This window comes from Falco punctatus (genome assembly GCF_963210335.1).
Source record: "Falco punctatus genome assembly, chromosome: 9".
Lineage (NCBI taxonomy): Eukaryota > Metazoa > Chordata > Aves > Falconiformes > Falconidae > Falco > Falco punctatus.
Window position 1 is genome coordinate 36,972,365 of NC_137589.1, and position 25,473 is coordinate 36,997,837.

Below are 25,473 nucleotides of genomic sequence, written 5' to 3' on the forward strand. Positions count from 1 at the left end.
TATACTTATTTCTAAATTTTTATTAATATACAGTGATATTCCAACTCCTTTTTGGTCTTTATAAATCCCTGGACAGTACACAAACCCCAACAACTTTAAACTACACTACTTATGATTCCTACTTCGTAATGTTTTTAGTCACACAACATCCACTGGAAAACATAGCGTTATTTCTTAATTATTAACAGGTTCCTATCTGCTCCTTCCACTAAGTTGACCAGCCACTTTTCTTGCTAATGGTTTACTTGTCCTTCAGTCCATTTCCACATTCTGTAGGTCCCCTCCAATTCTCAAGTTTAAAGCAGTAAGATTTTCAGTATCAGTCTCTGATCATGGTTTAGATTATGATCTAGTTCTCTGTTGATGACAGGGTCCATATAAACTAGAAGTATTCAAGCTATACCTGGAGATGGTCTAGTTTAAAATTGTAGAATATAAACTGGTATCAATCCACTTCATAATGCCCAGGGATTTCAACAGAATCTTTATTATAAAAAAACCAACGAAACAACCAAAAAACCCACAACAAAAAACCCACAGTGCCCTCCTCCACAAAAGTCAAGGGTAACTGTTTCAACAGAGCACTTATCTGCCAGTTATATTTGAGACCTTTGGACAAATTGTAAGAACTGTAGAATTGATTTCTAAATAATACTTAAGGCTCCTACATGTCAGAGCTAACAAACATTTATACTACAAGTATAAGAATACTATCAAATGCTCATCAGGTCTTCTTGGGTCATCTTGACATTTCAGACAACTACTCTAAGTAAAAAATATGTTTATGCTACTTGTTCCATACTCTGTTTAGTACTTTTAAGGTTCAAAGCTGAGTATGCAGGCGTAAGGTGTACAATTCTATGATTTTCTCTGTAAACTAAGCACATTTTATAACATCACTGGAAGAGACTAAGTAGAGAACCTCACAGGATCACTGTCAGTTAAAATATATTTATATTCAAATGTTTATTCAACTTCCTTTTGAATTTACCTAGCAAAGAGTAAATAAACTGCAAGGAAATTAATCAAGTGCATTATATCGTTAAATGGCCATAAATACATGCGTTAATTTTTATGACTGCCAAGCATAACCGTACTTGTTGAGAAAGGCAGTCTAGTTGAACCATATGCAGACACGTCCTCCCACTTTGCAAGACAACACTTATTTTGAAAGCTGACATATTACTCACTGCCAATGGCTAGAAGTCTGTCTCCCCTCTGTAGATCAGCAGCTGCAGCAGGTGAGTTTGGAGTCACAGTTGCAATGACAACATGCCCTGCATCTTCTTCCTTGGACTGTACAAGGCGGAGCGTGAGCCCAACACTTTGCAGATTGCCTTTCACTAGTTCTGCCTGGAGAGAAAGACGTTAGGAGTATGTTGATTAAGCAGACTGCAAGGATTCATGGTTACTAATGGTTACTAATGGTCATTTAAATGAAATTATACAACTGATATTATTTTTTTAATTACATTAGGACATCCAGTGACTTCATTAAGCAGATATTCATGTCATAGATTAACTGCCTGCTGATCCAGTTTACACCTTTGGAGAAACATGGAACCAAATGTCACCAGTGCTGAAGAGCCAAATATGCCAAAACTAGAGAGCAGTGCAAGAAACTGTCAGCAAAATAATAAAAAAAGCCACAAGTGTGTATGTGTACACATCTATTCAATAGTTTATATATAATTAGTAACATACCGAGATAACCTACGCAAATACAAATCAGCAAGAAAGGCAACACATGGCTCATCTTCACAAAAAGCACCAGTCCCAACAGAGCTACATCTAACCTCATCATCCGTTTTATTGGGAAGAAGTTATTATAGAGCACTGTACCTTCAATCTAAGTATCACTTTGAATATACCACATTTGTGTTCTACAAGTAGCTCTTCAGTCGTCTATACAAGAATGTGTTTGGAGTAAGAAAACTTATGTACTTCTACATTGCTAAAGCATATTTAGAATAAATCTAAATTGACAATAGCCTAAGATGTTTCTTCAAAGACTCAGAACCCTTTTCTCATATTTATGCTGCAAGATAAATAAAAGATAAGACTTAACACAATCCCAAATATCCTTAAAAAGATAATTACTTAGGTGCAATCTCTGCAGTAAAGTTTCATCCCACATGCACGCACAGATGTCTTATAATCTGGAAGTCCCCATTGAAGAATATATCTAGGTAGTAGTCAACTGTTTACATACCTCAGTATCTGAAATATTTGAGAACTTTTCTCTTAATGAAGACTGTCCTTTATGAATTTAAAAATATACCTTTTTTTCCCCCTAAAGCACATTCTTTCTATACTGTTTCAAATGATCGTCTACAATCATTCCACCAATGCATGTTGTGTCTGTTTGAAAGGGGAACTCATAGTCTATGTTTCAGCTCCAAGGACAAAAATGTAATTCGCTTTTTTTGATTCCCAAGAACAGAGACAGACATTGTTTGTAGAAAACCTCCACAGGAAATTTTCTATTTGGTTTCAATTTACTGGGTTTTGGTAGACAGTCTTCTCCATCCTTCTGCATTTACTTTGTTGCTATTCAATTGTCAATGTTTGAACTGTCTGCAGTTGATCCTTCTCTTCTGAGGATGTGTTAAGTTTGCTTAATTTTGTACAATGGCTTTCCACAGATGAAGTGGATTACTGAGCTTCAGTGCATGACTCTCATTGGCTGCATGGCTTTCACTCCTTTCCTATAGTCTTAATAGCAGCACATCTTGGGTTTTGTATTAATTGTTCAGTTCTTTGTAGAAATAAACATGCTACAGTACGCAACAATTTGCTTCAGTACAGTATTGAGTTTGAAGGAGCAGACTTGCATTAACTTTCTAAGCTTTGTCAATAATTTTCTGCATTTCTCGCAGTCACTTAAAGATAATTTTCTATCAAACTTTGTTAACATCTATTGTGAATATCCAGTAATGTATATGACAACACAAAATGACATTGACAAAAATGTAAGCTTAATTGCAGTTCCAAGTTTCAAGGTTCTTCTGTAGTTCCCTGCAGAAACAACTGTGGTAGGGTTTTTGCCTTTTTTTTTTCCCCTGTTGCTTTTAATTAAGGCCTTTCCCATTTACACCAATGAAACTCTGATACTTTTTCTTTGTTTCTTAACTCTTAAGAGGTTTTTTTAAAAATTTAATTATGTATCAGAAATACCTGCAGAAGAAGAGAGAAACATTTTTTAAAGAAAAGAATTACTCTTCTGCTTTAGTCCTTATATATAATATGGCTTTAAGTTAGCAATTCACAAATGTTGCATGTGCTGCATGGAAACAACGTGAACAATTACTACAATTTCAAACAACACTAGTTGAACATTTTAACTGTCAAAAAACCACAAGTGACATTAATTTGCTGTGCTGGCATACAAACCTCCAACAAAAGCTCCTTCCAGAAATCACTCCCCTATGCTATGTAGCTCTGCATATTATTATCAAATAACAAGGCGATCACTATTTCTGAGATTTGCCACAGAGTCTAAGTAATCAAATATCTTTTCTTATGATGGCTCCTTTGAAAATCTTACTCTAAATGACTATGTAAGCTATCCAAATGAAGATCAGAAAGTTAAACTACTTAAGGAACACCAGCAAACATGAACCACACAAAAGACTGAAAAGCAAGCTATAACTATTTTTTGCCCTTATTTTTGTTAGTCCACTCAAATTTAAAGCTCTTTAGTGATAGAATTTCAGGAAAGAAATGGATGCTTAGACAGAATGGTGGAGGGAAAAAAATCCAAAACAGGATGATTTTCCTCTTAACACTAAGTTGTTCTGGACATTTAATTATACTCCTTTATGGACACATCTATTTTGTTGACATATTAGTTCTGGATCTTAATGCCGAGAACTGGAGTTAATTAATAAGATAATACGTTTTAAAGTCATGGCTCATCCAAGATGGACAGTCTGTTAGTTTTGCATCATTGCAGAAGAAACATTGCTGTAAGTTTGTTCGCATGAGAACTCCTCTGCAATCAAGTCTTTGTGCAGATCAGAAAAACATCCAACTACAGAGGGACACTGGCCTTTGTAACACTTTTACAGGAGTTACATGCAAATTTTTTTTTCTTTTTTACAGTCCAATATTTTCTCATCCATTCAAACAGTGGCACAAACAAGTGATAAAATTTTGAAAGACCCTTCCTTCAGAATGCAACAAGCCTTATTTGAAAGGGAATGTCAGAAGGGAAACAAGAGCTAGTACTGCAACATCTAGTGTTCTGAAGAAAGGCAGCAATGACCTCTAACCACTATTAGTACTTGCAATCACGGCAAACCATGAGGAGCAGACATGGGGAAGGGCATAATTAGACAATAAAAAGGAAAAAGTGTTACCAAAAGCTCCTTCTTACAGAGTTTGTCAGTACCAACCCTCATCCTCTTGAGCTTCTTTTGAATCCAAGGACGACTGAGCAGATCTCAACAGTGGATGACTTAACAGTGAAAATATTCTCTACTGGAAAAGACTAGAAACCTCTGAGGTGATTCCCAGCATTACAGGCTTCCCTCCTCCCCCAGGGTGAGACCACATAAAAGAAACTAGGGACAGCTGGGACCAAAGACACTTAGGTATCTCTGAACATTTGGCTCCCATGCAGGGACACCAACCGCAGATTACAACGCGTATGACTCACTGATGGAGACTTCCAATATTCTAGCAGTATCTGATGGAAAGCTGTTTTTGGAAGGGGAGCGCCTTTGAACATAACAAGCAAAGTTCATCTCAACTTTTTATTAACTTTGGCACAGTCACAAGCTTTCTCACGAAGTAAACTGGTTTTATTTATCAACCCAAAGCAGATGAATAGTTTCCTTGATTTTTCTTTCTGGCAGCTCCCAAGTTTCATCAAGTAAACCCACAATATCTCAGGCTAGCTGCAGTGCAGGTAACCCCTGCTTCGAGCTCTCAAACACCCCCCACCCCACAAGTACCTTCACAAACCCAAGCATCTTCGTATACCCAGCACAGCTCCTTCATGCCTTTCTGCCTCTCCCTCAAATTGAAACTTGATAATAAATGTGAAGAGACAAGGATGTCCCAGAACACGAAACATCAGAAGGACAAAAATCAGCTAAATGACACAGAAAAAACCCACCTCTGCTGATAATGAAAGGACATTTACTATTAAGGAAGCTCACTGCAATGCAGAAAAATTAACAGCTGTACCTAGGAGAAAGGGAAATTTTAACCAACTAGCTATACCATATTAAAGCAAGTTTATTTAAATTTGACCTAATAGCTCTGTTTTACTAGTTCCTGCAACACTTTGTAGTTATTAAATTAGGAGCAATACAAAGCAAATGATACTACTTGCTTGTTAGTGACAGGCATACATTTAGAGAGTTTATATTGAAAAATTTAAATTGTGTCATGGAACTTAGAAAATGTACCTTTTTAAAAAAAAGGTAAGCAACCCTCAGATTATTTATGAAATACTTGTTGAGACTAAGATGCAACAGAGCAGGAATGGCTATCCTGGGAAAAAAGAGAAGTCATTTCCTTAATGTTTTATTATTGAAGAAAAAAAAAAAAACACCAAGAAGAGGGCACAAGATGTCCATTGACTTTCAAATTAATAAAACATTTTGATGTGAGGCTGTGGATGCCTGACTTTTCCAGGACAAAGTCTATAGGCATTGATTTCACAGTACAAACTTTAGTTCATTTATATGCATCAGTGTATGAGAAACTGCGGAGCACAACCCCATCACTACTTTCAGTTCAATATTGGAAGCATGCTCTGCAAATACAATGGAGCAGAAAATTATGTTGTGCCTTACAGCCTTTCCTTACCTCAGCCTCATCATTCTGAAGGCATAGCAGATGTTAGACATCAGTGAAAATCAATTTTTCCAAGCTTTTTTAACACACAGATACTGAACTTCACAGCCACACTGTGATCATTCAGAAGTTTATAGCTTGCTAATATCATTTAAATGCCCAAATATTTACGTGAGTGTTAATACAGGATACAGTTTTAGGCTTCAAATGCTTCATTAAGTTATCAGTTTGAAAGAATTTGCAAGTGCAAAGGGATAATAAATATCCCTCTTATGGCCAACAGACAAATGTATGCCATCTCATTTTCTTCCAAAACCATGCCTAAAAAGTCCGGTTATTTTTGAATACAGAAGTAAGAATGTAGTCTCGTAACTACAATGGAAGTTAACGTTAGATACAGCATTTCTATTCACACTTGCGAAGACATAATAAATAATGTCCATTAATATATATGGAGATTACAACATCTCTAAAAGTATGTATGACAACCTATTACTAACAGTGCAACATCATTCAGCTAAACTTTAAAAACTATTCGATGCATACAAAAATAAAAAGTCACAGAATTAAGCCACAGCATGATAATTTAGAGCATAAGATTTTTTTCCTTTTTAAACAAATCACTTATTTTCAGGAACTGAAAAGGAATTTTTTTTTAAAGCTTAATATTTACTCTAATATTCCACATTTGCTTAACTATTGTAAGCATTAACACAATAAAGCTTTATTAGAGTTTAGTAAGCATGTCACAGTTTTGAGTAAATGCTAAGAAAAGCTTGATCACCCAAGCACATGTAAGAAATCTTATTTCATTGACTTTACATCAACTAAAAAATAGTATCTTGAAAATATTTCTTATTCACTATCAGTGGTATGTAACACACTATTATGTATCACAAACTGACATCACATCAATGCTGTACTGTAGATAAAAACTTAAATTTTTTTCCAACCTGTCATGGTTACTACAGTGGATCTTAGGTATTCTTGCAAGGTATGGTCTAATGTGTTTCACGCAAAAATAAGAGATAATGTCTATGAATATGCCTGTAAAGTATTACGTTCTCCTAGACAACTCTGCATGCTGAGAGGAAAGGAAGGAATATTTCATGTCAATAAAAAAATACCCCACCAACATTAAAGTACAAAACTAGGAAGCAGTTCCTTCTATTCTGAAGACTCAGATATTTGCATTATTAAAAAAAGGGGGTTGGCATATATCTTTAAAATATGGACTTTAGCATTATTGCTTTTTTCAACTTTATTATTTATTATACAGTCATCATATATGACCTGCACAGTGAAATGATTGCCAGATTATTTATACCGGCTAAAGACAGTGAAAAGAAACAGGTATCACCAGTCTTACAACACACTCCTTAGTAACGTTAGACTCAAAGGAAAAAAAGAATTATTTTTTTTAATGTTCTGAGAGGATTTCCATCTATGCTTTAACAAAGGAGTAGATGTTTTTCTTCTCCTTGTGACAGCCTTGAAGCCCAAAACTACATGGCCAGAGCAGCAGGAGCCTTTTCCACCCTACCCTCCAGCCCTCCTGTCCACATGGCAGGATAACCCCTGGAAGCATTCTGGGGAAACTGTCAGGAAAACAATCTTGCACGGAAAGTGTCTGATGTAGACCCTGAGCAAGCAGTCTGTGATGACAAAAACACTTTAAATCTCTCAGGCATAAAGAAAACTCCCAATGGACAGAGAAGAAAGTTTTCTGAGCGTTTGAGAGCTAGCCTTATTCTTGGGATGCTTAAATAGTTCAATAGGCAATAAAGAATGTACTGATTATAAACGGCGTTCACTATTACTTCTTATACTCACACTGTTGCACAAAAATCCACTAAAAATTTGGTTCAAAAACTTGTCAAACAGATTGGGTTTCCCAAGCAACTCCCTGGTTAGTATGCATTAAAATATACTGTAAAAACATACAGACACAAGAAGAACAAACTCAGGAGCTGGCTTCCTAAAACTGGACATGTGCATTCATCTCCTTAATCTTTATATTTCCTTTAGCAAGTTCAGATGTGTGAAAACATGCTGACAGAAGATTTTAAAAAAAGAAAAATAGATCAAAAGCTACATTCATATTTAACAGAGTAACTAGACTACACCATGTGACAAACTATATAAAGTAAATAATCTCTGTAATAAAGTTAACTCTACATAGAAAATTGACTTTTCAGTATTTATTTTCCTCCCCACGAGAAACAAGCATTACTTACAAACCACTATTAAGAAAAAGACTGAAGGTAATTAATGCAAAAGATAATATACTGATTCTGAAAACGTAAGTATATATCACAGCTAGAAGCAATACTGTACTCCAAGAAACCAACATGTAGCAGAAAACACATTTACAAACTTGGAAGTTATTTCACCGATTTGTGAATTATTTTTCAAACTTTTTAAAAATGCATTTCCTAAGATAGCTTGAATAAAAATCTGACTTTCATTGTTTCTGTAATTGAAGCTAAATCTTAAAAGTCGTTACTGTTCCAAAATCTGTATCAGTACTTCTACAACAATAATTCACATACTTCCTTGCTATGTGATGCTTCCTCTATACTAAAGAAACATACACCTTGCAGTCGACAAAGTTGATTGAAATTTTTCATAATTTTTTCCTCCCATTCCCAAGTTTACATTGATTCAGCTAATTTCAAAACATGCCGATTTGGTTTTCCTCCCCAATTTTCTTTAATATGTTGCCCAAACGTACCAAACATATGTTGAATTAACATGTATTTGTTCTAGACATACTAGAGTGGGGGTGGGGTGTTTGTTTTTTCAAACTAACATAAAATATAAATATATTTAGACCTTTCTAAAATATATATGAATAAAATTTCAATAAGAAATTAAAAAGGAAAATATCTACTGCTTATGAAAAAAATTAAATCTTTTGTCAAACAGCAATCCTGAATATCCAAATTATTGTTCTCGCACAATTCGTTTTACAGTATACAACTGAGCAATTGCCAAAAAAGATATTCTTCTGCCCATTTTGCTTGGAAGAAGAAATTTGATAGAACAGTTAAAAATTTAACAGGCAAAACCAAAAAAAGGACAAGCTAGTAACTACAGAATGAACTTACAGCATAAGTAGATACCACCAATAAAAGTGAGACTTCATGGCAAACAGGACTGAGTTACAGTGACTATAAAAATATGAAAGTTTTATCAGAAATCTGTCTCCACAGGGATATTATGGAATTTATTTAAGTACATAACCTCATTTTCTTCAACCGTCCTATACCACTTAGTTTGACAGTTAATCCCACGCCTCTACCCAGTGTTCACCATAGTGTTTGCAGTGGGTTTCTGGACAAGGCGGATCCTTCAAGTTTTTAAACAATTTTCATTACTTGATTTTTGCTTTGGTGTTCTGCTTTCCTCCACTGCAGCTTACTCTGCTCTGAAAACCCATGACTCTGTAGAGGTTTTCCTGTACTCACACAGCTGTCCTCAGCAGCTGTTCACTTGCCTAGTCTGTTGTCCTCTAAAAAAGTCAACCTTTCACATTGATCACCTCTCACACCAAAAAAACTGAATAATGCACTCTGTCTTGAAAACAGTCTTCATCAGTAAAACAAAGGACTCAGCCAATGCTCAAAGTCATATGAGAATGAATATTCAAACAATTTTTCCAGCACAAGTATCTGCAATATCAGAAAATATGTTTATCACCTTGTTTAGTTTTGTTCAGTATTGTCAGTCCTGCAATTACAGCATTGATATATAAATATATATATATATATTTTGCATTCTATATCATATAAGCTGAAAATGTTTGCAGATTGGAGCACACATAACCAACTGAAACACCAATGATTAACAGGCAAATCAGGTACCAATAGCGCTACTGATCATTCACACTATATGTAACTTTATGGGACTGGCTACACTGTTGTGCCTTTTTGGGTGTCACTGAACAGATACTAAATTATTAGCTTGTGGATTCCTCATTTTTCCTTCAAAGGGATTTTATAAAATTACCCACTTCTAATGTAATGGAATGACTCATGTTCAGCCACCATCGCAAAGTATCTCTGCAAGTTTCATGTGACTGCCACTAACTTCTCAAAGGGAGCTCCAACCACTGATTAAAGCAGAGGAATTACATAGCCATTTCAAAAGGACCAGTTTAAGTTCAAACACTAGAAAAGATAGCACTCAAAGTTAGGGGAAAAACCCTGCAGTCCTAATAGCACTGGACCATTTAAAGACCTTTTTTAAATTGTGAAAAACTCAGCTCCAGAAAAAAAATTTTTTTTTCTTAAATTGTTGTTACTGTTCTCTCAGTCAGCAGATGACGCATATGACCTACACACCACTTTCCCATTTCTTCTTGCCTTTGCTAAGAGCAATAAAACCCCAAAACAACCAACCAACCACACACACCCCCACCCCCAACCCCCCCGAACACACACATGAAACACCTTTGCCTTCAAAAGACTTGTTACATTTACTGGCATCTGGAAACCGCCAGTAAGTAATCAGTTCTCACACTCTCCTGTGACTAAAACATCAGAATGTATATGATGACTTTAAACCTGTTAGCCTGTATTCTGATGTCAAAGTAGCACAAGATTAATTAGCCCATTCTGAGGTTGATGTTGAGACAGCACTACATCTTAGTACAGATAAGTTGGTACTGCTGAGTTATTTCAGGTATATCAATATTACAGTGCTCTACTGCAGTGTGCACCACCATCGGTTGCTTTGAGAGTGTCTAAGATGTTATTATTCTCCACCATTTTTAACCTCCTCTTGTCCATTTCAAGTATCTTTAAGCGTAACAGATTTTTTTCCAAGCTATACTGAAAGCTGTTTTTAAGGGGCAGGTTTCCCCATTAATGGGTATATCACATTTCAGCCACTCTAATAAAATTTAGAAAATTTTAAAGTGTTGTCTACACTTTCATCAAGAATGCTATTTGATTGTTTAAATAGAAAGTCTGTAAAGCAAATGGGTCACAGAAAGAAATCAGGCTTATAAACAATGGACTCGCTACCTCTTCTTTCTTAGTAAGGTCTGGAATAGTCACCAGCTTTGCTTTTTGTGGAATATTAGGAGCAACAGATTTTTAATGACAATAAAACAGTGAAAAAAATGGAAGTGGGATGGTAGACATTTTGCTGTTAGTTTTTCCAGCTCTGTGACTCGTGGTCTGTGCATGGCGAGACACAACTATCTCAGATGAAGGCTGCAGTTTTCACGCTTGTTTGTTTGGGTTTTTGAAGTGTTAGGAAGAAGCATATTTATGGATAAGTTTCTTGAGATTTTTTTTACTAGTTGTCTTATACAGCAAGCTAGTAAGCCTCATTGTTTTCTGTTCTACAGGACATCTTATAAAAACCAAAAAATGTCAGTTACAAAATATGATGGTAATTTCATTCTGAAGTGACTTACATATTGGACCAAGATCATAAAGTAATAATTCATTAATGCCACAATACTGCAAATGTTACGCACATGTCTAATTTCATCATCATGCGCAATTTGTCTGAAATAAATGCGACAATACATGGTAGTAAAGTCAAACATCTGCATGTCTGCTTGATGAGCACTAAAAACATTTGACATCAGCAAAATCCAGAACAAGCTAGTTACTGAACAAAATAAGGAGCTACATCGTTTTTTCCTCAGTACTTCTGAGGCATTGCAGGTACTCTTTGACTAAGCAACTGCTAAAAAAGTGTACCTTCCAACTGTACGGTGAAACAGGTTATGTGGCACACAAGTAGTAAACTGTTTAGCAATCATCATGAATTGCTGAGGCATTCTTATTAAACAGCAATTACAGGAGCTGAATGGAGGAGTTAGACAAACAAGGCAGCAGAAAACCTGCATTTAACTTCAAAGTGTCAGAAGCAGGTAAAATGCAGACCTTCGGTTTTACGCAGACCTCTTTGGAGAACAATTTAGTACAAACACCAATATAGCTCTTCTTTAAGTGCTCTTATTCACTGACATCCTTTTAGCCTTTATTAAACCCAACTGTGACGATTTCCTTTGGCCCTGAAAATATAGAAAAGATTGATTTTTTTTTTTCTTCCAAATCTTATATCACCATTTATGTCTTTGATAGAAAAAAGGCTTCCTCCAATATTGCTTAAGGATGACTTGGTTATCATAGAAATATTTTGTAAAAACACTCAGGTAGGCTAACAGTAAATACTGAAATAAGGTTACTGAAATTGGGTATTACACAGAACAGATTAAGTTTATAAATAATACCATGTGTGACACCAATAAAAAGTTTACCCAGTTAACAGTTTTCTTTGTATAATTTTATGAATCACTGCAATGCAAATTACAGATAAAGGAGATTAATGAGAACATAAAGAGTTTATGCACTATGAATATGTGCACATGAGAGAGGCCAGCCAAGGGTTTTGTTCATCTCCGAGACTGAAGCAAAAAAGATGAAAGACATTCAAGTGTACACAGTAAACGCAAACCCTCTAAACCAGCTAGTATTTATATTTATCCTAGAAGTACCTAATTTATAGTGATAAACCAGTTACTATTAATCTTCATGCAATAAATTCAAAATACTGGACTATCAGGTAAAAGTTCTTTATAACGGAAATAATATTAATGGTAAAGGGTCCTCTCCACACAAAGAAACTGCCTGGCAGTTTTGGCTATCACACCCAACAGCATTAACCATCTGATTATTGACATGTATATTGCCATTAAAACAAAATTATGAAAAGTTATTATCCACTATAGTTATGGTAACATCCATCACAGAGGCTAGTTTCCATGGAAATAAAATATGCAATACTATTTTCCAATGCATATAAATCATAACTCTTAGATCTTCTAATGGGCTTAAAAGTCATATTTTAAAGGGCTTAAAAGTTCTATTTCTGATGGAAAAACGTTGATGGAAAGAATAAGCGTATTATTTATAGGCTGATTGTATTCTGGAGCAGAAGTGTTTTCTTTAGAGCAACAGCAATGCTAACTGCAGCTACATCTGGAGTACAGTGAATCATCTGAAATGAGCAGCAGCTCCATAAATCCTTGCCTGGGAATCTTCAGCAAAAGCCCGGGGTTTGGGATGGGAGCAGCATTCCTGCTGCAGCTTTGCTCTGAGGAAGAGGTCAGTGCTGCCAGAGGCAGGGGCAGGGCCAGGGAGCACCAGCAGTGCCAGGAGAGGCCAAAGCAGCAGGCACAGCACTGGGCTTCCCAGCTCTCCCACAGCCCCACAGCCGGGCTGACCCCTTCCACTATCCTCAACCCTTAACAAGATTATCAGATTAAGCTTTGTACCAAAGTTGAGGAAATCAAGCAGTGTCATTCGACTTATTAAAGATGCAACATATTTAAAGAGTTACTTACACAAGAATGTGCAGAAAAAAAGAAGTAAAAAACCCTATTCTCTTACAAATAAACCATTACAATTCTGGGTAATACAAATTACACTCTTATCAATAACATAGTCAAAGCCAACAGGGACCCCACATGTACCTAGAACCAACATAATTCTACAATCCGACATATCACAGCACTTAAATGAACAGTGTTTGTTATTTCTGCACTGCATAAACATACCATCTTCTTGACAACTGTTGTATTTCTTATCAGCATTAATGGCTAGATGGCTATCAAAGCAAAGCACAAGCCTGAATAATAAATATCCTGCTTGACCCAATCAGTGCTCAGGCTCCTGCATTCCCACAGAACTAGCTAAACCCAAAGGAACTAAAGCAGATGTAGTGAAATGATTCATCATCGTAACAGCTCTTCAGAGATTAAATAGAAGTTCCATCTGAATCAAAACGAAGTTCCTGTTGCATACAACCTCCCAATCCCACCCTTTGCCTGCTAAAAACAGATCACTTTTCTTCTGAAATTCTACGTTACCAAGGTCGGAAGAGACAAGGATTTATATCTAGCTTATTCTGAATAACTGCTGTAAAAAAGGCCAAGGTTTTGTATACATATATAATAATCTTTCTCTATGTAGAAAGGCACCCAAACCACACTGAGTTGTTTTCAATTAAGTTCTGGACAAAACACTGCAGTATAAACACGCAACTATATAACCAGTAAAGTTTTCCACAAACACACATCTATTTCTGGTTATTTTGTTGAGCACAAATCACATCAAATCCATTTGTTTACGGTGATAGGGCACAAGTCGCTGCCAGGCATTGAAACAGCAGCTCAGTGTCACATCTGATTAATAGCACCAAGACAACAGCACACCTAGAAGCCAGTTTTTCATACTGTTACTGTTCATCACTTATAAAGATTGTCACAACTATTAAAATGAAAAAGATCTTTAAGACCAACTATCAAATGCTGACAATTCACTTTGCAATAGAGATCAATATCCAGCTATATTTGCTTTGCACTTGAAAAATATTCTAGATGTTTCCCCCCCAAAAACACGCATAAGAATCATGTCCCAATATACCCAAAGAATGATTTAGAAACTGAACATTAGCTGTAAACGAAAATCAACATGCTATCCAACTTTGCAACCTTGCCTCTACAAATGCTTCAAGAAAATCCAAAGGTTGGAATTTAGGTTGGAATTTTTCATAGAATAGTTTGGCTTGGAAGGGACCTTGCAGCTTTCTCTCCACATAATCAATATGTTCATAACTGACTAACAAAAAATGGGATTATTTTTTTCCCCCCTGTAGTTAGATATCTGAATGACAAGAAAACAGAATTGGTATAACTACTTAAACAAAGAGTTGAATATCCTCTATTTCAGGCTATGAAAAAGCATTATGAGAAAGAACAACAAAAAAAACCCAAAACAAACAAAACCCACTTAGCTATGCCACAAGGATTTCTGTTAAACTTTTGAGACCAGGATTGTGCATTATCACAAGATTTAGTCATGACTCTGGCAGAAATCTATCTCATAATTTACCTCCCCTCATTATTTCTGGAGGTAGCAGAACATACGAGTTCTCCAGAAAACAATTTTAGACCTCAAACCACTAACACTGAAGCATGCAAAAGTGCTGAAAGAAAAAAAAGTCTTCCGGTAACAGTAAAAAAAAGAAAAAAAAAATATATATGTAATTACAAAAGAAGCAGGGCACTACCCATAATAGAAATAAAGAGTTCATGCATTTTGACAAGAGGTTTTCTTGTTTGTGTTGAAGGATTTTCTGGTTCAGGGAAGTAATATACCAATTCTTCAGCTCCCTGTCGTAAGGTAGATTAAAGAATGGATAGGAAATTACGTCAAGCCTAAAAATTTCTTTTACTTCAGCTCTCACTATAATTTCATATGCTCTATTATTTTTAAATTAGCAACAGATATTATCAGTAGCTGGTGAGATATACAAGGAAAATACCCAGCAGATTTCATAATGCAACACCTTTCTACTTCCCTTTCTCTTTCTTCCACCACCAGAAGTAGGACTTGCTTGGGACTGCAACCCAACTACCTTCCCCAAAAAATTTACAGTTCAGTCATTTAAAAACGAACACAGAATTAGTTAACACCTCAGAATTCTTAAGAAATACAAATATCTAAAAAAATAAGTCATACTGAACAATGGCGGGGGGAGAAGACTGGCAAATGCACATGTGACAGAAGCTGTCCTTAAGTAGATCAATACTTGTGTCCTTAAAAGTGGTAATTATTTGTAAGGTGGTAAATATCTTTCCACATATTACAAGGATGGAATCTGCATCAGTAGCAAAACTAAAAAGTTATTTGATTCTTTGACTTCTTAAGTATGAATAATTCAGTTTACTTAATAATTTGAATGAGCTTTATCAAACAAAAAAAATGAAAATTGCATCCAAAAAGTTGATGAAAAACAGTGTATGTGATATAATTTGAATACTTGATATCAAGCCATGGTACTATACTTTCTTGACCATCACTGTAAGGCTGTGATGACAAAAAAGACACTGTTCATAAATGGCACATTCAGTATTAAATATGCAGCCTAAGGTTTCTCTTTAAACTTACATATTTTTAAATATTTTATTTGAAAACCTACATGTTTAAGAGATTAGAATTGTATAGAAAAACCAACCGTGCAATTTGATGAATGATGAAATACCTTACAGTAAAAAAAAGTAAAAAAGATTAAATATCTTGTAGCAAAGCTTCAGAATACAAAATTACAAATTTAATCATCAACTTGCTCGTGATTTGTTATACACTTAACTCCCACCATAGTTCATGAAAGTAAGAGATGTGTTAACTCTAAAAATTTATTTGCTTTTATAACCTCTACAACACCCTAAAAAGCCTAAGAAAAAAGTACCTGAAAAATTCCTAAGAAAAAAAGTACAATAAGTCGGGGGGGTGGGGGGGTGGGGGGTGGGGGGAAGAAAAAAAAAGTAAAAACACTTGAGTATATAGAATTGGGCAAGGAAAGGAAGATGGAGAGAAAACAGAATTAGATCTGGATTGGAGGACTGCAGTCTGCAAGTCCGTGGGTGCGGCACCCTGGCAAAACATTCCTAATTTTCCTGTTCCCAGGAAATAACCTCTGATTATTAGAACTTCACTAATGTACATCAATTACCAAGAAACCCATAGCTTAAATTCAGATTTTCAGCTACCTGTTTGTGTACCATGTCACACTTCGGCAGAGACTGCCATGTGTGTACTACAATGTATTCAGAGAAAGGTATGAAGAATTGTCGTCTTTGTGAGAGAAAAATGACGACAATTTGGAGAGCTAAAAACCCAAACCTATCAGTGCAGTGTTTTATTTATTTTATTTTATTTTTTTACTTAGGAGTCTGTTAGCCTGCAATGCCAGAAGGAAATCATAATGAATAAACATGTGTGTTCATCATGCACAGCTTGCCCTTCTTGAACTCTTGAAGTTCACAAAAATAGCCTTTGACTTACATACTTTAATACCATTTGAACAAGAGCACTGCAAGATAATTAAGCCTGAGGTAATTCTACCCTGCCAAGTCATACAAATACCCAAATGAACTGTAATTTATATATTTTCAGCAGAAGCATCATTGATTTTTTTGCCATTTTCATACAAGGACACACTTGAGTAGAACTGGAAACAGTATTTTGCATACAAAGCAGTCCAAGGTCAAAAGCAGTGTGCAAAGATCATAACTTGTATATAATGATGACATCAAGTAATATGGTGCTTATAATTATTGGAAGAGCTATGGTTTTATTGCACAGAGAGAGAAAATGCTTGCTTCCACAGAGAATATGTATGGTTTTTAGTAATGGCCCTTCTCCATGGCAGCTGACAGCACTGTGGTTCACAGGGATAAACATGGTCCTGATGGGAAGGTGGCAAGATCCACCCCAGCTCAAAGGTGAGGGGAGAAGGGCAGGGGTGGTCCCACAGCCCTTGGCACTCCCATGGCAGCAGGACCTTCTCAGTGGCCAGGCTGGGTGTCCCTGCTGTGGTGTGGGGCCTGAGAGCCAATGCACCCCTACAGAAAACTAGATTTTTTTTCACCTGGGCATGTTGCAGCTCTGTGTTGTTTGGGGAACGCAACCAGCGAAGCTTTAATGAGGACACAGGGCTAAGGGAGGGACTAGAGCCAAACTGAGCTGCCTCCTTGGTTTAAGTCTCTGCCCAGTTAAATACTCACATTTTTTTCAACAGAAGTTCATACTCACAGATTTTACAAATTAATTTTCTTTTTTTTCTTTTCTTTTTACTTTACTACTTCTTAAAAAAAAAAAAGCACTATACAGGTATACAGATGCTCATCAGGATATACGATGGAAGACATATCCAAATTAATACGAAGGCGAGACCTTCTGAATGAATAACGAGACACTTTGAAATTGACATCAAACTTGTGTCTCCAGACTTGAGTGATGCTTGCTCAGTTGATGTAACTGCCTTAACACAGCATGACTAAGTATGACTTTCTAAAATTATTAAATAATGAAAAAATGCCATACTAACAATAACCAATTAAAAATTACTCCTTACACTACATAAGACACCCAACCAACAGTCACGTTATGCCAAGTATTCAAGATAAATGGCAGCAATACTCAGAGAATGGAACTAAAGATATGTGGGGAAAGGGCTAAGTGATAGACAGATACTAAAAAAAAAGTGCATGTCTGCATGTACAGTGCACTCATTCAAGTTTTGTGTATCAGCCATACTCTCTCTTAGAGAAGGCACTGCTTTAAAGTGTTTCTGGACAACTGGTAGTTACTAGCTGCCTGCCATTCAGCATTCTCAACTGCTTTTGTTTCCTTAATTAACGACAGGCAGAAATGTATGATACCTATAGACAGATAAAAGAATGACTATAAGCTTCAAGCTCATGCTCTATTTGCAAAATCTTCTCTCCAGTAAATGGCAGGTTAACCACTGCTCTCCTATTTTGGGTTTATGCTGTTGCCTCAATAGAAATACCACCTTTAAAAAAATATTAAAATCTATTCTATTGACAATAGAACTTATACTCCTGCACTTTGCATTTAACAATACATAATACTTGAAGCTTACCTAGTAATCTGTAGGACTACTAGACACCAGCTACCAGGAAGCACATAGCAAGAAAAAAGAAAAATAGTCTAGCTTTCAAAAGGATGAAGAGGAATAATTCCTTTCAGAAGTTGGTAGCTACTCCCCAATAAAAAGTAAAAATAAAAAATAAGGAGTGCCAAGTTTCAATGTCAAAGATTTATTTTCTGATAGAGACAGAAAAGCAGTAAGAGGAAGGAATTAGCTTTCACCTCTCCTGTTCTACTACTGCGTTGATGAAAAGGAGGCCCAGGCCACAATCAGTCAAGACTCATACAGCATCCTTCCCTAAACTCTTCTTCCTGCAGCCACAGGAACATTCCTTGCTTCTCTTCTACTGTAGCTTTAAAATATTTATTTCAACATTTGGAGAGTTATACAGTGGGTTGGGGGTTTGGCAATATCAAAAGAGATCTCTTTGTTCTACTAAATTATTTGTTTGACATGCAGAAGAGAGTCTGTTCTGTCCAGGATGCATTTCCAGTGCCTTTATAGGTTTCTACTTCCAGCTGTCAAAACAGATCCAGAAATGAAACTAACTTCTGTAAAAGTAAATACTGTGTTCTTAAGATAGAATCAGATTCTTTACTTTCTAGTAAATCTCATTTACTTTTATTCCAATTATTAGATGAGAGAATATTGCTTTAATAACCTTTCATAAAATTACTTCCTCCCAGCAGTTATTTTTAAAGCTTAGGAATTAATGGCAATTCTTGGTTACCTCAGTCATATGTAACCAAGACTGCGGTTCCTAATGCACTTCTGCACATCAGTTGGCAAGAACCTGAATGCATTTGCTCACAACGGTGGCCAAAAGTTTGTTCCTAGCTATTACAAGTATATTTTTAGAATATATGTTATTTCAGATTCTCTTCCAATAGCTAAAGTTTCAAGAACTGTAGTGAAAATAGAAACATTTATCAAGCCCAGGAAACAACTGTGTTTAAACAAAGAATTCTTTGCTCAAATATTGTTTGCAAGGAATAAAAACCCATCATAGACATACCCATGTTGTAGCTAAACACCCTTCGTAGCCAAACTGCAAAAGTTCAATAAATGAAACAAAAATGTTATGTATTTACTACTCTCTCCAGCAGGACTGTAAGCTCAGTCATAGCCTTGAAAGCAGTTTCATAGCCTTGATGCAGAGTTTTAGGCTAAATTAAGACTGCCTACAACACAAAGAAACATAAGAGAGCATATGAGCACCAAGTGCCACCACCTCACTTTTTTAACAAGGATTTTTACTCACAGCCATGGACCCCTTTTACTAGACTTACTACCCACCTCCAGGTTTTCTCTCTTTGTGTTGTTACCACCTGGAAAACACATTTTTATTCAGTAATTAAACATCCAAATGCAGGCTTCCTTCTTCATTATTTTGGGAGATTAAACTGTGCACCAATGGAAGCAAACAGTTTTCCATGTGCCCAACAGTTTACTTGGTGAGGTCCTGATTTGGCAGTGAAACATTACTAAAACCCATACAAATGAGTACATTAGTTTCAACCCAGTTACTACCTCTTCGTAGGAAAAGATCCCAGTCTCTCAACTTGAAAAAAGAAAAGTCTAGTACATTAAGAAGAGGTTGACTTTTATAAGCATGCTCTAAGAAAATGCATTTTAAAAGTAAACTAGAAGACCAAAGATTAAAACATACTACAAATGAACAAGAGTCAAAACAGCTTGTTTTTCCAAAGGTGGTTGTGGATATCTGTGTTTTAGCAGGTTCCTCCCCTTCCACTCCAACCACGTGCAACAGCCTCCAGCATGAGCTGCTGGCTCATCTGGCCATACAACTTTGCAATAGGATGTAATAAAATAGTTTAGAAAGTCATTCCAGAAATATACTGAATTACCCAGAAACCACATTGTTTACTCTGGTTAATAAAACACTGTTATCTCTCTTACAATAAGCCATACTGTTCATACAAACAAGTTAGCTTTCATGCATCAACCATCTATTTATTTAGCAAGATCAGCTATCACTGTAAATCAACCTTTGTAAATGAGAAATACAGCTGCTGTAACACCTACTTAAACTCTTTCCTGCATCCAACATTTGGACATGCAGCAGAACAGATAAGAATAGGGGGGAAAAAAAAAAAAAAGAAAGAAAAAAGGCCATCATCACCACAACTACTAACACACTAAAATTGTGTGCCCATCTTAGTTTTTACAAGCATTTTTAAGGAAAAGATACAAAACCATTAAGTAAACACTGTTATATTTTAAATGCAAAGTTGTAATTTAAAAAGTATGACAAAAGCTTACCACTGCTATTCAAACTGGGAACTATAAGGAGGATATGGAAGATAGGCAACTAAAAGGTAACTCAAAGAATCTGCACTACAGGCTGGTGGTTATATGAGTAAACTGCAAGCAAAAAACACAGCAAAAATGAATGTTGTTCATCGGCTCTATAAAAAGCATCAAAAGAACAGAACTAGTTTCTGATCAAGCTTGAAGTTTTAATGTAATTTTTGTCCTAGAACAGCCATACAGAGAGGTCTTAGGTAGGTGAGTTCACCCAACATAGCCATCTAAAAGACTTGTGTCTCTTCCTGATGAATCAGGAGGACACTACCACGCTTTCAGAGAATACAACACCCTGCAAAACACCAGCGTGGAAGACCCCAACTGAACAGACAGTATCACCACTGGCACCTGCAATATAACTTGGTTACAAAACCCAATAGTGATTTAGACTAGAATTAAGCGGCTCCAAACCAGACTTATTTCACTATATGAGACAAGTATCTGGCTGCAGAAGAACTTCTCTTCATAAGTATAAGTACCACGGACAAGTTTCACTGTCAGCTCTTGAAGTACGAGTTGGGGATAGGGAAGCGCAAGCACACATAGAGCATTAAGCCCTACTCACTTCAGATTCTTCCCACTCAAGTTATTTTATCTGTTGATCTTTTATCTGGTACATAAAATCTGAAACTCAGCAAGTCAGATTCATTGCAAGAAGTCAATCTCTGCAGCACTCCAAGGGAGGCTAGGAAGGATCATAAATCCAGGCTTGGACGTAAAAAGAAAGAAGGTGCGTGTAAGGGAAGCTACGGACTTGGCCGCACACAATGCATTTAGTAGTGTCTGCCACCAAATGCACAAGTGTGGCAAGCCCTGCTTTCTCCCTGTCCCAGGCGAGGGTACGCATGACAGAGGATGCAGTGCATGATAGATACTGAATGATTTATAAGCAGGCAAGAAGTATCAGGTCACACTGTGACTAGAGCGATGACATTCGGTTCTAAACATCTATCTGAATATACACAAACTACAAAATAAAAAATTAATCTAAAAAAGCTGTTAGTGGTTTGGGGTTTTTTAATGTTCATATTCAATAGTCTTGGAGCAGCCAAGATGTACAGTGCATTTTCACAGGTCTCTCATTAAAACACAGAAAAGCTTTCTGAAGCTGCAAGTCAAAAGGCTTAAATGTTTAGGATGAGACCAAAAAAATCCTGATGGCCTTCAAGTTTATTTGAAAAACGGATTACAGAATATTATGTAAGGTACAAATCTCAGAACTATTCCCCATTGTATTTACAAATATCAAATTTTACAAGATCATGAATTTTCATAAAAAGTGACATTTTCAAAAAGCTTCTCTTGCTTTAATCTGCCTCCTTTCTTTTGATAGGATTAAATGCTGAAATGGCAGGCTGTTAAATAAGCACACTGAAATGCCAACTGGAAGGCATTTAACTCCATGTATTTACAAATTAACGTTTCACAGTTGCTTTAAATTTTGACATTATTGTTTAGTATCTTCAGGCAACTCATTTCAGAAAGTGCTGGATTTGATTTACTGTATTTCTTATTTTACATTCATAAGTTACAGTACTGGAATACCTTTAAGTTTCCCTTAATCCCTGATAAAGGAAATTCAGTTTTACAAAGGCTGAGAAATATTACTTGGTTTTGATGAACAGGTGCCAACCAGCCTGCCTACAGCAATTTCAAAGTTACCATTAAATTTGCCTACAAAAGGCCATTTCCATCAAGATATCCTCACCAAAAGGCCTGGAGATTGTGGCCTACATATGTGAATGTATATACATCCACAAATTCAGAGTGCAAGATTGAAAAGACAGTGTCACTGGTCTTCCCCTTCAGTTACTGCAGTGCTGACCACAATGTTCAGAATGAACTGGAGAAAACATCAGGCAGAATTCCTAAAAAAGTGGTGGGATGCTTAATCTTAAAATTCTTTAATTCTTTCTTTCTATTATTAGTTTACTTCAGAGGATATTTGTGTGCTCAGCTGTTACGAAAGTGAATCCTATGGGCTACTAGATGTGGTGTTTTAGATGGAAATTTTTACTTTGCAGAATATGAAATGCAGTTCCTGTATTGCTAAAGTATTCACAGAAGGGGTTTCCAAAATTAAAAGAAAAAAGAAAAACACGCCAACAACAAACATGCCCCAACACTTACTACCTTTAGGAATACAAACTTGTGGCTATTCCTGTAGTACTACCTATTAGTTGAAACCAGAGTTTCAAGGTGTTTCCTCGTATCTTCTTGGATTATCTAACTTTATTATCTCAAGATCAATAATGAATCTCTTGTACCTCTGAATTTCTATAAAAAAGAAAGACTTAAGAGAAAACTTGGAACGGATACATTTTGTCGTAGTTGAGCACCTCTTCCCCACTACTTCACATTCATACAACCAATAAAAAGCACAAACCATTTAGAGTGTGTACACACTTGCTGGGTATAAGTTTATCTAGGATAGCAATCTATTTGCAATAGTATCTACAACTTGTAGAAAACTAACTTTGTCAGAAAAATCAGTACCTAAAGAAAGGCAACATGACTACCAAAATACGCAGAGCAGTTCATAAGAAATAAGATTCAGACCAGCTGAGCACCCATACAGCACTCAAGGCATTGCATGGTCAATGTAAGGGGTACTTCCAGCTGCAAAGCTCCCTCAAGTCTGTTACTAATATTTCAAGATCATTTCTATGTCCATTCTTCTGCCACTTTTAAGGCAGACAGATTATATTTTCCTTTTATTCATAAAAGCAAATTCAGTTTCTGGTGAAAAATGATGTTATTCTTCTACAACACTATGCACAAAGTGCTGGCATAGGTAAAGTCAGCAGCAGAATTCTCACCAAGTGTAACAGGCCAGGGGTCCACTCACTCTCAATAGATGTGCTCCAAGGAGAGACAGAACTATTCTTTTTGTTTGTAGAAATCAATCTGGTATTGTTAACTGGCAGTTCAGTAGATATAACCCCATTTATGGCACAGCCTCCATTTAATAACTACAAACATATATATAATTATTTAGACATCTAATTATTTAGCCACACAACACCTGGCTAGTAATCCAGTGCTGTTAATGCTAATTACTACATCCTATCCATACATAATGAAGTTTTACATATCAGTGCAGTGATTAATGTTAACTCCAGCTGCATGTACTACTAATTAAGATATTTAGAAATGTTCACATGTCACATGGGAACATGCCAAATCACCTCTCTGAAGTCTTATTGGTGTTTCAGACTGATTTGACAAAACAGAAGCCTGACACACCTTTGTATTAAAACAGACACTTCAATAATGCTCTAGACATGTTCAATAACACAGCATCTTTTTTCAAAACCAATGCTGACACCTACCAATATTCCATAAGTAATAAGATCAGATTAAATCCTTGCCAAAATTCATTATGAAGTATTAAATCTGTCTAATCTTTTATCACAACTAACATAATAAAGAATGAAAACACTAGGAAGTATAGGAAGTTATGAGAACTTTCCTCAGGAGTGTTGTAGAACAGTCACGACAATACATCCTCTGATTCAGACTGTGAGACTCTTAGACTTTAGAGCTTTTAAACCAGAACATATCATTCTACTTTTCACTGCAACTTAGTCTATCATTTCTTCTCCATAGTTTCTGAAGTTGTTATTAATTCCGACTTCATCTCAAATAATTATTGCACATACAAGCATTAAAAGAAGGATTTAATATTAGAAAGATACAAAGTACTGCAGTCAGCTGCCTTGTGGCTAACGCTGCATTAGAGCTAGAAATCACAAAGATACAAGTAAACTTTTTGTTTGAAAATTATCACTTTTTTCTTTATAACTTCCTATTCCACTATTCACACAGTTACAATTTCTGAGAAAGATAACTAAGTTCATGTTAAGTGTGTCAGCAACACTTCTTACATTGTTGAGGATCTTTGGCGATACCCTTGCCACTCAGTGAGATGTTCTAACATTTTGTAACTTAACTTGCATATTTAACCTGATTTCCTAAGGAAAAGGGACTTCCATGATTTCCCTGCATCTGCTGAATATAAGCAAAAAGGTAGTACTGTTAATTTCCAGTTTCCATATTCTATGATATCAAGATTTTCAAAAGCAGGACCTTAAAATTAGGCCACCTACCTAGTGGCCTTAAGTTCAAGGTAGCTGAGCACAATGAATTCTTCATATTGACAGCAGAGCTAGAGATGCAACAACTCAGATCAAGGAGTCCTCGCACTCCGGCACACACAGCGTTTGAATGATGCTTAATGAAGGACTGCAACATTGATGGACAGAAAACCCTTCTGTACATCACAGGCCAGACTTCCAAAAGCTTATGAAATTTGAAAAACCTGCCATTTCATTTTAGATGCTGAAAGAGATGAGTTCTTGAGAGTTTCACCCCGAGTACTTTTCTGTAATTTAAAAACAAGCCATTCCACCCACCATCAGTTTAGTGTTACTGCCATCTGCTGTCACAAACTCACCAGTGCCACACTGACTGTGGAAAGTTGGGGTTTTTTTCCCCCTCTTCTGTTAAGAGTGTAAAAGAATATTCTCCAATATTACTACTCAAAATTATCTAAAAATAACCAAATTAATTTGTCCAGAGAAACGTAAAGGTAAATCAGTGTACTGACACCTTCATTGCCAGACCACCAACCCTGCAGTTCTGTGCAAGGTTTCATACACTGTTTATCCCAACAAAAGGGTCATGCCCATAAGTAAGTATTAGCATGATCAGGTCCAGAGGATCCTAAAACTGTTTGGGGTTTTGGGTTTGTTGTTTTTTGGGGTTTGGTTTTGGTTTGGTTTTTTTTTTTTTGAATGCTAGAAGTATTGCTTGTTTCTTTAAAATTTTGAAATACTTATTATTATTAGG

At 36.1% G+C, this 25,473-nt stretch overlaps 1 protein-coding gene across 1 annotated transcript in view; it reads right to left on the minus strand.

Annotated features, from left to right (window-relative positions):
* Positions 1-25,473, minus strand: part of PDZD8 (PDZ domain containing 8) — a 59,427-nt gene that overhangs the window by 5,863 nt on the left and 28,091 nt on the right. Inside the window, exon 4 of the mRNA XM_080403257.1 lies at positions 1,191-1,353. Coding sequence (XP_080259383.1) covers positions 1,191-1,353 — 163 coding nt within the window. The remainder of the gene's footprint in view (positions 1-1,190; positions 1,354-25,473) is intronic.